This window comes from Hemitrygon akajei, chromosome 4 (genome assembly GCF_048418815.1).
Source record: "Hemitrygon akajei chromosome 4, sHemAka1.3, whole genome shotgun sequence".
Lineage (NCBI taxonomy): Eukaryota > Metazoa > Chordata > Chondrichthyes > Myliobatiformes > Dasyatidae > Hemitrygon > Hemitrygon akajei.
The window spans coordinates 78,097,875-78,113,866 of NC_133127.1; the positions used below are offsets into that span (position 1 = coordinate 78,097,875).

The 15,992-nt window shown below is 43.1% G+C and overlaps 1 protein-coding gene across 4 annotated transcripts in view; it reads right to left on the reverse strand.

Annotated features, from left to right (window-relative positions):
• dclk2a (doublecortin-like kinase 2a) overlaps positions 1–15,992 on the reverse strand; it is a 343,959-nt gene that overhangs the window by 49,825 nt on the left and 278,142 nt on the right. For all 4 annotated transcript variants that reach the window (XM_073042911.1, XM_073042910.1, XM_073042912.1 and 1 more), the window contains 2 exons: positions 2,121–2,178; positions 1,055–1,174 (listed from right to left, as the gene is read on the reverse strand). In XM_073042911.1, the coding sequence (XP_072899012.1) occupies positions 1,055–1,174; positions 2,121–2,178 (178 nt within the window). The remainder of the gene's footprint in view (positions 1–1,054; positions 1,175–2,120; positions 2,179–15,992) is intronic.

Consider the following 15,992-nt stretch of genomic DNA (forward strand, 5'->3'; position numbering starts at 1 on the left):
GAGTGCAAATCCGATTCACTGATTTATTGATGGACAACAGGGGCAGAGCCATGTGGCCTCAGTCATAGGCTTTAAGTCGCTGTGTCGCCTGTTTACAGCTGTCCAGGAGAGGAGTCAAGAGTTGCTGCTTTCCACCAGAGGCGGTGGAGTTAGTGCTGCCTCGCCCACTCCCCACTGTTCACTTGGCAAAAGACAAGCCACATTGTATTCAACTGCAGATTTCTGCAACATTCATGGACTCAGGGCCTTGGAATATTTTTTTGTGCGACTGTATTTTACTGATATCTTATGTGTGTTTGTTACCTTATATGTGCTTTGTGCTGTGTGTGACTGTTGGTATTGTGTTTGCACCTTGGCCCCATAGCAACGCTGTTTCATTCGGCTGTATTCACGTGTGGTTGAATGACAATTCAAGTTGAACCATGAACTATGAATATAGAGGGTAAAGGCTCCTAATCCATTTAGATTATTCTATATCAAAAGCATTAAACACTACTAAAGATGTATATCATGTACTTTCAAGTGGAGTCATTTGGAGCAGTAGAGGTAAAACTTTGGAATGCTGGCAGGAATAAGGAAAAACAAGGAGCAAAGAGAAAGTTAGTCCTAAACTTCTGTAAAAAAATTCACACATCCCAGAACTTTCTCACTGATGTGCTACTATCAGCTAGTATAAAATGTCTGGTATTTTAAGATAGAAAAGAATTAAGGTGGGGAACCTTTGGCCTCAGTCTAGCACTTATATAAATGGTTCCGCATGGACTAGACAAGCCAAAGGGCCTGTTCTGTGCTGTACTTTTCTATGACTCATAACAACTTTTTATGCAGAAAAGAGACATCACTGACTTTTGTCCCAGTTTTTTTTATACCCTGCAGTTGCTTGGAACTCTAACTCTGCTGATCTAGTAAGGGCTGGCCTTCACAGATGCTCCTTCTTTAGGGAAGGGTTTGAAGTGTACCACTTTCACCAATTGCATGTATGAAATAGAAAGCTTGCCTTTACATGATCTGCTATAAAAGCTCTTAATGAAATTAGATCCATTCCTCAGTTTACCTTGACTAACTCCATTACCAAGTAGAGTTCTGTTGGAGTATCCATCTCTTCAATTAACATGATGATATTGGGATGTTTAACCTTCCGCAGCACTGCAACCTCGTTTTCAATTAAATGCTCCTAAAATAAGAGTGCAAATGGAATTTCAGCAACAGCAATAAAGAAACAAAATATACCAAGCTTCTTTTTGATAAAAGGCATCCAAATTCAACTCACACCGAGTAATCTATCTCATTTGGTCAGGCAGCATCTATAAGGAGAAGCACTGTCGACGTTTCGGGCCGAGACCCTTCGTCAGGACCGAGACATCGACAGTGCTTTTCCCTATAGATGCTGCCCGACCTGCTGTGTTCCACCAGTATTTTGTGTGTGTTGTTTGAATTTCCAGCATCTGCAGATTTCCTCATGTTTAATCTATCTCATTTATTCAGAATATTTGTGTGATCTTTTCATCTGAGTGCTTTGATGCCTGGCTTTACTTTACTGTAATATTTTCCCTTATAATTTGCCCACTAGCTCTGCTCTCTCTCGCAATCTAAGTTTTTTTTGATCTAATGATGACTGCATTTCAGCCCTTGTCTTAAGAAAACTTCGTCAACTTGACTTGTGTGCACATGGTCCTTTCCCAGCTTGTCCCTTCTTCTTTGACATCTTGCTCGCCATTGTCTACTGATCTCCCATTTGCAATAAGCTAACTGGTAGTCTGATTACACTCCACTCATTTCATTTCTTGTGAGGAATTTGATCAGTTCAGAGCAATACACACAAAAGTCTGGAGGAACTCGGCCTGCAATATCAACTGTTTATTCCCCTCCACAGTTGCTGCCTGACCTGCTGAGGTAATTTAGTGTGGGACATATCCAAAATTCCTCAATAACCAAAGGTGATTAAACAAAATTCCAAAACATGCATTGATCAAAAACCATGCACCTTTGTATATTGTGTTGTACCTGATGGTCCTGACTCTAAACTTTTTTCAGATCAAAATATCGTGAGTAACATCAATTGCACATTCCAAAATTTAGTCAGGTTTTACAGAACAACAGAGAACAGGAAATTTTCTTACCTTACCACTGCATTTGGCCTTATCAATTATTTTCAGTGCAAATTCCTTGCCACTCGACCTGAGTAAAAGACAGTTATTTAAGAATCTTTGTGGTATAAATATCATTTTCATTTTGAAATATTTTCCTCTTTCAAACTGGAACTTCTTCACTACCTGCAAGCTTTACTGTTATTACCATTCATCTGGCTCTTTTGAGTCCTGATCTGGTCCAACTACTGATTCATTGCAACTAAACGATGGGGTGGGGGGACTGTATAATTTTTCCAGAGGATTTTTACAGTATCATTTTTATAGAAGCTACTGGTCTCTGATTCCTTATCAAGTGAGGAATACTTCTTAGTTATGACAAAGGGCCTTCTTAAGATTAACAAATTTTGTGCAAGACCAAAACAGCTTTGTGAGACCTGAACTGATACTAACTGAAACATGCTACTGCATTTTACACATTTATCAGATTCAGACTGATAAACTGTGCCCCTTGTATAAGATAATACGGTGAATACTTCTAAAAATATGAAGTAGAAGGAGTATTATTTTATCATTTGGTGAACCAACCTTGCAGGATATAAATCTTTGTCTCGTGTTTCCCTTGAGTACAGCTTCACTGAAAAATCTGAGTCCCTGCACGTAGTGATGTAGGCAAGAATTCAAATTTGCTAGCTTTTGGAAAGATGTGCTAATGGGTTCTTAAGGTTATAAGGTGAACATGCCTGCTTCTGATTGATAGTAGATAGCAGGCTTGCATAAGGGGTACGCCTGCTTCTGATTGATAGCAGAGCTTTGGAAACAATAGTGCAGACAGCCAAAGGATATATGAACAGTGAGGATGGTTGACTTAGCCCACACTCCAAAAGCAGCGAAGCAATAATTCTCTAGATATCTACAAAATCAAACTTTCCTTGGAAATTAGAAAGATTATGGCTCCAGGACTCCTGCATAGATAGGAAAAACATTTATGACAAAATATGAATGTTATAGAATGAAATTCCAGGAACACATTGGGCAACTTTCAAAGAATATTGACAGCATTTTCTGAAGAAAACATCCAGTCAGTATAAATCATCAAATGTGTGATATTATAGGTAGACTGTAAGGAACATTACTTGATATTTTCTTTCAAAATCAAAATGCCATCAATTCTAATGGAAGGTTCAAGAAATGCCTATTAGGAATTTCGCTGTAGATGTTGTCAGAGTAGCAGAAAGTGAGGAAATTCCCTGGCTTAATTGAATATAAGTGAAAGAAAGGCCTTGTTGCTCAGTGACCACCTACCACAGCAGGACAAGCAGGACAAGCAGGAAGGCAGAAGGAGGGGTGGTCAGCCCATAAATGTGTTTCTTCAAACCATCCACTCTCAATGCCTTCCCTACACGCTGAGTTATATGTATGAAAGCCAAGAGATGAATGCCTCCCTCTCCTTGTCAGACAGGGGCCTGTGGTTATACTGTATTTGGGAATTTCCCTCCTCCCCAGCAAACCCATAGCTTTTCTCTGGCATAAATGGGCAAGTTTGGGGTAGATATCAATTCTGGTCCAAATTAAATCCCCAGCAGAATCAAAGTCATGTTTCTGTGGCTATTTTTAATAAATTTTACTTCTGTAAGTGTAAATTTAGTTAGCTTTTATTTTTGTAAACCAACAAACACTGCCCCTTTCCCTGGTTGTTATCTTAAGGTTTAAAAGCACACACATATCGGAAGCAAACTTTTGGAATCAAGTTAATCAACTTCATTTCCAGTGGAAAATTAATCAGATTACAAATCTGGACTACAGGAGGAATGGAGACAGGCTAACTGCCATCAATTGATCTGGGGTTGAGAGGGTGAACAGCTTTAAGTTCCTCGGCATAAACATCACCGAGGATCTCATGTGGTCTGTACATATCGGCTGTATGATGAAAAAGGCACAACAGTGCCTCTTTCACCTCAGACAGTTGAAGAGTTTGGTATGGCCCTCCAAATTCTAAGAACTTTCTATAAGGGCACGATTGAGAGCATCCTGACCGGCTGCATCACTGTTTGGTTTGGAACTGTACCTCCCCCAACTGTAGAACTCTGCAGAGAGTGGTGCGGACAACACAGCGCATCTGTAGATGTGAACTTCCCACTATTCAGGAGATTTACAAAGACAGGTATGTAAAAAGGGCCCGAAGGATCATTGGGGACCTGAGTCACCCCAAACATAAACTGTTCCAGCTGCTACCATCTGGGAAATGGTACCACAGCATAAAAGCCAGGACCAACAGGCTCTGGGACAGCTTCTTCCACCAGGCCATCAGACTTATTAATTCATGCTGACACTACTGTATTTCTATGTTATATTGACTATCCTGTTGTATATAGTATTTCTTATAAATTACTGTAATTGCACATTGCACATTTGAATGGAGATATAACGTAAAGGTTTTTACTCCTCATGGAACGATGTGAGTAATAAAGTCAATTCAAATCTGCACTGTTGACAGATTTCATCCCACCCGATTTTCAATTTGGGTGCCAGCAAACTACAGCAAAACTTTCACTAAATAAAAGTCAATTCGTGTAATGTACTTTGCCTACTACTCCTTTCACCCTTGCCCTTTATTCATTTAACATTCTTCCATTTCTCAGGTCACCCAAGTTTGCCGTTCAGAGCTGTCAAATGATGAAGTTTGAAGTGAAATCAGCCTTGACCAGGTTCAGTTGCCCCACTGTCATACCATTGCTGATCAGTTGGTTGTATTTTAAAATTGCTCTCTTTCTGTTGATACTAAGTCATATTTCGGCAAATGTTTCCCAAGAAGCAAAATCTCTGGAGGCATTGAATAACCCGGGGAGCTGAGAGAATACTTGTTCTATTTTGCAGGCGAAATGAAAAATAAAGCACTTGACCCAAACAATTTGTTTCCATCTCTGTGGACAAGCTGTGCAGCAGCAGATTGTCAATTCAAGTGCATGAGTTGTAATTCGCACCCATGATAAACTCTTGCTTATCTGGTAATGTGGTATAGGTTGGGGTGGGATTAATTAAGCATCTTTTCCAGAAGCAGAAAAGGCAAGACCATCTGCATGGCTTCCATTGATATAGTAAGCTCTCTCTTTCAATGTAGCTCTGTATATGAATAGAAACTACATCATGCAAATTACTGTTTCTATTGTCACCTAAGCAACTATTACTACAATATTGCAATAAAAACTAAATGCCTTTTTCCTCTCCAGATAAAATGAAGCAAACATAACTAATGGCAAGAATTGGAAACTATTTAACTGCCTGGTGTGTAAAGCAGTGGTCGCCAACCACTGGGCCACGGACTGGTACCGGGCCGCAAAGCATGTGCTACCGGGCTGCGAGGAAATGATATGATTTGGCGATACGAAACGATATGAGTCAGCTGCGCCTTTCCTCATTCCCTGTCACGCCCACTGTTGAACTTGAACGCACGCGAGGTCATCAGTCGGTCATTAACCTACAACTACTTGATGAGTGAAAAACAAACGTCACGAGAGTTTCTTTGGAAGAGGTGGTATGGGACGTAAAGGGCCTAACGATGATGATAACACAGAGACAGCTGAGGCCGAGGCTGCAAAGAAATAGAAGCTTCCTTCAACAGAAAATACGACCAGTCGTACATAAAATATGGCTTTAATGCGACCGGTGACTCCCACGCTCCAAGCCCCCTGTGTGTGATATGTGGAGACAAGCTGTCTAATGAGGCAATGAAGCCCTCAAAGCTGCTTCGGTACCTTGAGTCCAAGCACCCTGCACTTAAAGACAAACCCATTGAGTTTTTTGAGCAGAAAAAACGTGAGCAAGCCGGACAGAAGCAAGTGCTGAGAGCCACCACCTCCACAAATGCTGCTGCTCTGACAGCATCGTACTTAGTGGCTAGCCGTATTGCTAAGGCTAAGAAGCCTTTCACTGTTAGTGAAGAATTGATTCTGCCTGCTGCCAAGGACATGTGCACAGAATATGCACAGACAGGGGTGCAGCTATGACTGGACGGCTGTCTGGTTTCACTACCTGAGTCAAAAAGGTTGCTCCTGAATGCCAGTCTACACACTGTGTCATACACAGGGAAATGCTGGCTAGTTGAAAAATGTCACCTGATCTTAACAGCGTATTGAGTGACACTGTTGAAGTTATCAATTACATCAAAGCAAAAGCCCTTAACTCACGTCTGTTTGAACAGCTTTGTGAGGAAATGGATGCAGAGCACAAAGGCCTTCTCTTACACACTGAAGTCAGGTGGCTATCACAGGGGAGAGCCCTGGCCAGGGTTTTTGAGTTAAGAGAGCTGCTACAGAGATTTCTTTCAGGAAAAAAGTCACCACTGGCAGAACACTTCAGTGACGAGGAGTGGATAGCAAAACTCGCTTATCTGTGTGACATCGTCAACCTACTCAATGAACTCAATTTGTCACTTCAGGGGAGAATGCTAACTGTTTTCAAGTTGGCAGATAAAGGGGACGAGTGGACAGTGGCATATTTGACATGTTCCCAACATTAGCTGGGATTTTGGGAGAGACTGAAGCTGCACCGCCCTTCTCACAGCTGGTGCACGATCATCTATCTTTGCTGTCGACAGAATTCGAGTGTTACTTCCCAACCGCAAATGACCCAAGATGTGCAAAGGAATGGATCCATGACCCATTTGCGAATGTCCCCAGTGAATCATCCATGTCAGTGCGTGAAGAAGATCAGCTCCTTGAGCTTGCAAATGACAGTGGGCTGAAAAGTATGTTTGACATAACATCTTTGTTGGCATCACTATATTCATGCGAGGAAAATATGCGCTGTGTGTTTAATATTAAATTCGTTAGATAAACCCTTTTAGATACGAAATTGAGTGTATTAGCCACTTATAAGTGACTTATAGTTGACTTATCACTTATATTCTGGTCGTGATTAACAGGTCCCCACCCTCTGTTGGCTGGTCCACAAGAATATTGTCAATATTAAACCGGTCCGCGGTGCAAAAAAGGTTGGTGACCCCTGTGTTAAACAGATTGCTTGAAGTTTGGAGTTTTCATCTACTTCTCAGCTTTTGTCCTATTGTCTGTGTCCCATTAACAATTATATTCACTGATGTATGCAGCTCTTCCTGATCTACTGGACCACCCACATAAATATTGAGGCTACGGTAACAGCTGAACGAATGGGAATCTATGGTGAGCAACTTACCACTTTATACCCTGTGCGTTTAACACTATCTACAAGGAACTTGAATTGAGACTTGCAGTGTATTCAATATTTCAGTAATATTTGAGAAAAATATTGTAAATATGTTGTTTGATTAAGCATTCTTTGTCTGTTTACATAATTCATTATACGCTATCTGTAAAAATATGTGAATGGCATACGTCATCCCAGCACAACATATGTGGGAACCTCACAAAGAAAATGGACAAGTATCTTGGCTTCAGTGTTTTCTTTCAATTAGTTTCTAGAGTTACAAAACATAACAGTGGTGATGAGGAAGGTGTAAAACAAACCTGAGACAGCCACTTGTTGAAGCATAGCATACTTTTCTTTGGAAGGGGAGAGAGTCGTTCGAGTAAAAAAAGGCAGAAAACGGATGAAATTAATAAGCAACAGGTATGGCTACGGGTTCATAAATAGTGAATGCTGGCTGACAATAACAAGTTATAAAAAGCAGAAATGGCTGGTTATTTTGGAAAGGTAGATGTGTTTGAATGCACAACATGTAACATGTACAGTATATTGAATGAATTGAGCAGTATTTTGAAGCAAATGAAATAGCCAATGAAAAGTAAGTGGCAGTGTTGCTGAGTGCAATGGGTGAAAAAGCATATAGTTTGCTTAGAAGTTTAACTGCAACAACCAAACCAGCCGAAACGAACTTTGCTGATATCATGAACATATTGCAGGAAAACTTAGAACCGAAACCATTGCTGATTGCAGAATGTTTTAGGTTTAGTAAGTAGAATCAAAAGGGAGTCCATTTAAGCTTATGTGGTTGAACTGAAGAAAATGTCTGAGCAGGTTTTTTCCACTGAGATTGGATGAGACTATAATTAGAGATCATGGGTTAAGGGTAAAAGGTGAAAAGTTTAAGGGAACCATGATGGAAAAGTTCTTCATTCAGAGGGTCGTGAGAGTGTGGAATGAGCTGCTTGTGGTGCATGTGAGCTTGATTTCCATGTTTACGAGACATTTGGATAATTACATGGATGGTAGGAGTATGGAAGGCTCTGGTTCTGGTGCAGGTCAGTGGAAGTAGGCAGTTTAAATGGTTTGGCATGGACCAGATGGGACGAAAAGCCTGTTTCTTTGCAGTACTTTCTATGACTCTATTATATTGCGAGTTCAGTAATGGGGTTAAAGATGCACTGAGAGATCATTTAGGTTGTGTAATTTTACAAGAAAATTCAAAAATGGCTCCTGACTGAATCACAACTTAAATTTAAAAGAGCAGTTGAAATTGCTGTATCAATGGAATCAGCAGCCAGAGACGCAATTGAGTTGCAGTCAGGAATGTAAGTGAGTGTGAACAAAATTACAAAAGCTAAACAGAAACCTGCCTGGACAAACAAGTTGCATTACCATTGTGTCAGGGGCTCACATACACCAGACCAATCAGGTTCAAAGGTGAAACTTGCAGAAAATGCAGCAAAGTAGGACACACACAAAAAGTACGTCAGGCACACAAGAATAAGTGAACTGCACAGGGAATAGAAAAAGATAAAAGTCAACTTGCAGTCTCAAAAACAGCACCAATCTGCATACCGTTGATGAAAAATTTGATAATGATGAGAGTGACATAGACTGAGTAGCCTTGAGATTTAAAACGTGAAAACTAGCAACAGACAAGCAACATGGCTTAAATGAATACTGAACGTCAAATTAATTAAAGTGGAATTTGACACTGGTTCAGCTGTTTCTGTCACTCCACAAAATTAGTTTGAATGGTGCTTCAAAGATACTGAACTGAAGCCTGCTGATATCTAACTAAGAACTCATGCAACAGGCCACATTAGGCTTGTATGTGGTAAGAATGGGGGGGGGGCAGCATTGTGGGGTCATGACTGGTTGAGATAACTACAACTTGATTGGAGATCCATCCACCATTTGCATGTCACATTCCCTATAATAGAGTCAACTTAAAGTGAATTAAGAAAGATACTGGATGATATCACAGCTGCGTTCAGGGACGGCACTGGAGAACTCAAACATGGTGTCAGGCATAGTGATAAATAAAAATGTTACACCCAAGATTTATAAAACCTGTTCAGTTCTTCATCCTATTTGCTTTAAAGCAGCCTGTGAGTTAGATTGCATGGAGGCTGAAGGGATTCTTTCCAAGGTTGAGTGGGGCCCATGGGCAAAGCCAGTGGTCCCAGTAGCAAGAAGAATGCGTCTGTCAGAATCCGTGGTGATTTTAATGTCACCATTAACCCAGTACTGAAAGTAGATCTATACCCTCTGCCTAGGATAGAGGATTTCTTTGCAAATCATTCTGGAGGAAAACGCTTCAGCAAAGTGAACTTAGCTGAGGCCTACTTACAGATGAAGATGGAAGACGAGTCTGAAGTGCTTCTCACCATATACACTCACAATAGGCTTTATTGCTCTTACAGGCTTATCTTTGGAGTAGCATCTATACCTGTACTTTGGCGGACAGCTATGGACCAAGTGAAACAAGGCTGTCCAGGCACTCTGTGTTACCTGGATGACATCAATGTTACCACTGAGGATGACAAGAAACATCTCCAAAATCTTAAAACAGTGTTAAAAGATTAGAAGACTATGAGCTCAGATCATGGTGAGACAAGTGAGAATTCTTTAAGTCAAGCGTCATTTACTGTGGTCACACCATTCACACACAAGAATTAAACAAGTGTGTTAAGAAAATTCAAGCAGTGGGGGGCGGGGGTACTCCCATGCTGAAGGACATGTCACAATTGTGGTCCTTTTTAGAATGTGTCAATTATTATAACAGATTCCTATCAAATCTGGCTACTGTGTTCAACCTCTTGAACTCATTACCACAGATCTGGAAGAAATGGCAATGGACAAAGGAGTGTGAGGTGGCTTTCCAAAAGGCGAAGGAAATGGTGACTTCAAACATTATACTCACGCATTACTACCCACATCATCCAATGAAGCTTGCCTGTGACACCTCATCTTATGGTATAGGTGTACACTCCTATCACATTTTATGAATGATGGAAGTGAGCACCCCATAGCCTTTGTATCATGTTTCCTTACTGCTGCAGAGAAAAATTATGCAAAGATTGACAGACAGGCCTTGAGTCTGGCTTGGGGTGTAAAATGTTTCAACCAGTACTTCTATGGGAGAGAGTTTACCCTCATAACTGATCATCAACCACTGGTGTTCATTTTCAATCCACAGAAGGGTGTTCCACCAGCAGCAGCAGCAGCACAAATGCAGAGAAGGGCTCTGTTACTTGGTGGACACAATTACAAGATTGAATTCAAGAGGACAACTAACCATGGAAATGCTGATGGATTTTCCCATTTACCCTTGGAAAAGGAAATGCCTGAAAAATTTACAAAAGAAGACGTTTGTAGATATATTCTCCCTAATGCAAATCAAAAGTCTCCCTTTTGCAGCAGAGATGATCCAAAAGGAAACCAGAAAAGATGCTACACTATCTTGGTCTACGTGGCCACCCAAAATGGCTGGAATGTGCAGTAGAAATTCTAGTTCCCCCATTTTGACCAGCACCAGGACGAATTTGCCCTTGACAGGAGTTGCCTTATATGAGGATCGAAAGATGTTATACCATCCAAGCTGACAGCTGAAGTGTTGGAAGAGCTATGCCAGTCATCCAAGTGTTGGCTTGAAGTGTTTGTCTGGTGGCTTGGGATAGATCAGCAGATCGAGTGTGTGTATATATATATAGATAGCTGTGTGTGCCTTCAAGCTTCTGTACCTCCTTCCCTATCTTAACAGCATGAAGAGAGCCTGTCCTAGGTGGTGGGCATCCTTAATGATGGACGCTGCCTTCCTAAAGCACAGATCCTAGAAGATATCTTGGGTACTACCGAGGCTGGTACCCATGATGGAGCTGACTAACCTTACAAGTTTCTGCAACTTAATTTCAATCTTGTGCAGTAGTCTCCCCATGCCAGATGGTGATACAGCAGTCAGAATGCTCTCCATGGTACATTTGTGGAAGTTTTCTTGTGCTAGTTGACAAACCAAATCTCCTCAAACTCTTTGCCTACTCATAGCTGCATAAATATGTTGCGTTCAGGTTAGGTCCTCAGGAACTTGAAATTAACACCCAGGAACTTGAAATTGCTCACTCTCTCCACTTCTGATCCCTCTATGAGGATTGGCACAAATTTCTCGGTGGCAGTGGATGCAGCTACAAAGTGGCCAGAAGTTCCCAATAGCCTCCACTGCAGCCTCACACACTATTCATGTGTTGAGAAGCCTCTTCTCAAGGACTGGTGTTCCAGAACACGTAGTCAGTGACAATGGACCATTGTTCGTTGCAGAATAGTTTGTCATTTCTGAAAATGATTGGAATAAGACATATTACATCTGCACCATACCACCCAGCTACAAGTGGCTTGGTGGAAAGGTTTGTGCAGAGTCTAAAGAACGCACTGCCAGCAATGTCAGTAGAACACACTACACTGAATCAGAAGCTTGCTAATTTCCTCTTTGCACGTCACTCCACAAATACAATTCACTAGCTATGTGTTCCTGGGTCGTCCCTTGTGCTCACACTTGATCTCCTCAAACCCAAACTCAGAAGGAGTATGCAGGATAAACAGCTGAGACAAATTGAAGGCTCCTCAATCAAAGAGGTTTGATGTTTCATTCCTGAGCAAGCAGTTCTGGCAAGGGAGATTGTGTCTGATATCATCTGGAGGCAACACATTAATCAGCTGAGGGGAGCAGAGTCAATTATTAGAGAAGAAAAGGTGTCCAGAGCTGTTAGAATCACTTCCTACTGTTATGATACCAGCCCCCTCCTTTGTGAGAATCGCAAGAGCCTTAGTGAAGGGGGGGGGGTCAATGACCCAAGAGAGAGAGAGAGACGTGCTGAATACCGCGTTCCACCGGGATGCAGAATAAGGCGACCTTGACTATTGTCTCATGAAGACCACGTGTAAAGCCCTCGGGCAAAGTGGGCTGGTTGAGAGAGAGATTGACACCTGCGATCCCGTGAGGAAGTATAAAGGAGGGTCTGGGGGGGACGACCCCTCCAGACACACCAAGGAGATACGATAGCGATCCCGTCGTAGCGGGAAGCCATTTTGAAGGAAGCCACGTGCATTAGATTCCGAATCGGGAGTCTGTGGCTGGAATCACGGAAAATCGCTTCTAACTAACAACAGGAAAGCCTGCTCCCCTGATTCCACGACTTTGCTTCGTAAGGACCAGGGCAAGTGTTCCTTTTCTCACCAATCTCTCTCTCTCTCTCTCCAACACAGGAAACCCAGCGGTTCCCAAAAGGCTGAAGCCTGCAGACTTTTGAATGACTGTTATATTTCCATTGGACAATCGTTTAACCCCTAGACAATGATAGAGCTATTTCTTATTGATTATTACTATACCTGCGCTTTAGATTGAGTATTGATGACGTATGTTATCTGAATGTTTGTATTAACCTTACTTTTGTGCCCCTTTATAAATAAAAACGTTTAAAAATGGTACCATCAGACTTCAGCGGACCTCTCTATCTTTGCTGGTAAGTGATCCAGTTACGGGATACGTAACAACGTGGGAGCCTCGTCTCGAGATTTGAAACCAAATTGGGAGGGCAGTGAATTGGGTTTGTAAGTCAAAAAAAAAAATTTTTTAAAATTTGGATCTGGTACACGGGTAGCCAGACGGGAAAACAGCAAAGATGGACGTGGATGAATTTATGAAAAACCCGACTGTAGAGGCGCTAGAGGCGGCCACCAAATCAGACTTGTTAAATTTGGCGAAGGGATTGGACCTCGCAGAAGTGAGGTCGTCCATGAAAAAGCGGGAGGTGCATGGGGCCATAACTCGGTATTACATTGGGAAGAAAGTGTTCGAAGCTGAGGTCTTGGAAAATATCCCTGAAAAAGTACCAGCGAGTGGGATGGATCAGCTAGAGTTGGAGAAATTAAGGTTGGAACATGAATTTAAAATGAAGCAGCTGGAAGCGGCTGAGAGAGAGAAAGAACGGGAGCAGGACCAAGCTGAAAAGCAAAGACAGCATGAAATTCAGCTAAAAGAGTTAGAAGTAGCCGAGAACGAGAGGGAACGAGCCGAGAACGAGAGGGAATGAGCTGAGAACGAGAGAGAATGAGCCGAAAAGCAAAGAGAGTATGAGGAGAGACGAGAACAGAGGGAACATGACTTGGAGATGGAGAAGTTAAAGAAAGAGCGAAGAGATCTAGGGTTAGATCGAGAGGAGAGGTTTAATGTTAGTCGGGAGTTGAGGGTAGTACCTCCATTCGAAGAGTCGGATGTTGATAGTTATTTCTTGCTTTTTGAAAAGGTGGCAGTAAATCAAAAGTGGCCCAAAGAGCAGTGGGTGGCGTTGTTACAAAGTGTGTTAAAGGGGAAGGCACAACGAGCATATGCGGCCTTGGCTGTCGAGGAAGGGGAAGCGGAGAATTAGGCCAAAGTAAAGGAGGTCATTCTCCGGAGTTACGAGCTAGTACCGGAAGCGTATAGACAAAGGTTCAGAAATTTACGGAAAGGGTGGAATCAAACGTATACCGAGCTAGCTTATGAAAAGGGTGTGCTCTTGGACCGTTGGTGCACCACGGAACAGGTGGACGGGGATTATGGGCGTATCAGGGAGTTATTTCTGATTGAGGAATTAAAAGGGTGTGTTCCGGAGGAGATCCGGATGTATTTGAATGAGAAGGCGAATAAGTCCATCTCAGAAATTGCTAGGTTCGCAGATGAATATGCCCTAACTCACAGGATAAAGATTTCCTCGCCAAAAGGTTACCTGAGAGACCGTCGGAACGGTAGGGAAAGTCCGCCGGCTGAGGCAGAGGTCCCGCTGGGAGCTAGTGGTAAGGTTGTGGGGGAAAGGCCAGGCAGCCCGAGATCTCCGGGCTTGACCTGTTTTAATTGTGGAAAGGGAGGACATATTGCCTCTAGGTGCTTTGCTCTGAGAAAGGAGCCAGAAAAAGGAAGAGCAGCGGTCCCTATCGGGTGTGCCGTGGTAATCAGTAAATCGACGAGAGAGCCCCGGGTAGACAGAGTACGAGAAGGGTCAGAGACTTGGCTGTCACCCGGAACCGTGTCCGTGAAGGGGGGAGACCCACCCATTCCCGTCCGAATCTGGCGAGACACCGGGCGGAGCTGTCGTTGATCTGCCGTGAGATACTAGATTTCGGTCGGAGAAGGGGAATGGTCGCCGTGAAGGGGATAGGTACAAGAATAGAAATGGTGCCCCTACATCAGGTAATTATGGATTGTGAGCTGGTATCTGGACCAGTTGAAATAGGGGTGCCATCAGAATTCCCGAGAACTGACGCGGACGTCCTCCTCGGAAATGATTTAGCCAGGGGGCAAGTTTGGACAAGGGTGACACGGCTCAAACAGCCTGTGAGGATTGCAGCCCCGCCCCTCGCATCTCCAGTCTGTACCACAGGCGCGAGCATTCGCAGCCTGTCGAGAAAGGCAGCTGAGAAAGCGAGCAGTTTAAATCTGGCCAGTATTGATTTGGCCGAGACGGTCCTACCGACCCTGTACCATGAGGGTTCTGAGGGTGGTAAACCGAAGAGTAGTAAAGTGAAAGGGGTTAAGGGAGAGGAGCGAGATCTGCCCTTAGCGAAGAGAAAGGTCCTAGAGGTAGGAAATAAAGATGAGAGACAGAAAAAGCTGTTAAAAGGTCCAGAGTTGGACATGGATGATCTGTTGGGGGTGGCAGCCCTGTTTGAAGAAGTTGAGAGTTATCAAGGTGTTCCCGATAATGAGATGAAGGCAGTCCTAGATGAAAAGGATGCCATTACCTTGGAGAGGTCTGCTGGGTTGGCAGACGAGGTTGTTTCAGCCCACGGGGTTGAGTTTACTCCGGAAGGGAGTTGCCCAGAGAAGAACTGGGAGGATCAGGGGAATTTAGAATTTGTAAAGGGTACGGGTATTGAAAGCCTGGAAGAGGCAGATGTCCCGTTTGAGTGTGTCCAAGATGTGGATGCACGTGGTTCTGAACCTAGTAATGGAGCTCAGAAAAAGTCTGAGGTATTTGATTCAGTTGAAAAGGAATGCAGTCCCTGTGGGTCAGATGGACTGGGTTCAGTGAAGACAGGGTTAACCCTGGTAATTGGGGGAAGGGAGGGTTCCCAGGTCTTTGTACACGAAGGGGTGGTGAACCTTAAAGTGGAACTCGACCATGGGGGGATAAACATTATTATTGAAGGGAACGGGAAGTTTGTAGTTCCCAAATCGAATGAAGAAAATTTAAAGTTTAGATTGGTGTCAGAAGAAGCAACCAAGCTACAGAAACGAGGGCTTGGTAACACGGTGCCTGCGCATCGATTACAGGTTGATTTGGAATGTAAAGGTGCACCACCCGCTGTTGTTATTCATGAGAGCGCTGTGAAAAAGCCGAAATTTAAATGCGGCCTGAGGGAAAGGTTCGAACTGAAACCCATCAGCCTGCATGGTCCTGACAAAAGGGCTAGTCACCTGGGGAAAATTACAGAATTGGGTGGAAATGGTCTAAGTGGTGTTGATCAGATGACCCCGATGAACGAGACGGGCGGGAGTTCACCACGCCAAATTACTCAAGTTCCCCACAGGGGGACTCACCGAAAAAGAGGCGACGGTTAATGGGGATGACATTTTTAAACAGCAAAGCAGGTTGTATGGGGTTGCGCCAAAGCCTGTGAATAATAAAGACAGCCCCTTTGGAGACCTGCCGGTGAAGTGAAACGACCGAAACGATTAGTATTTGC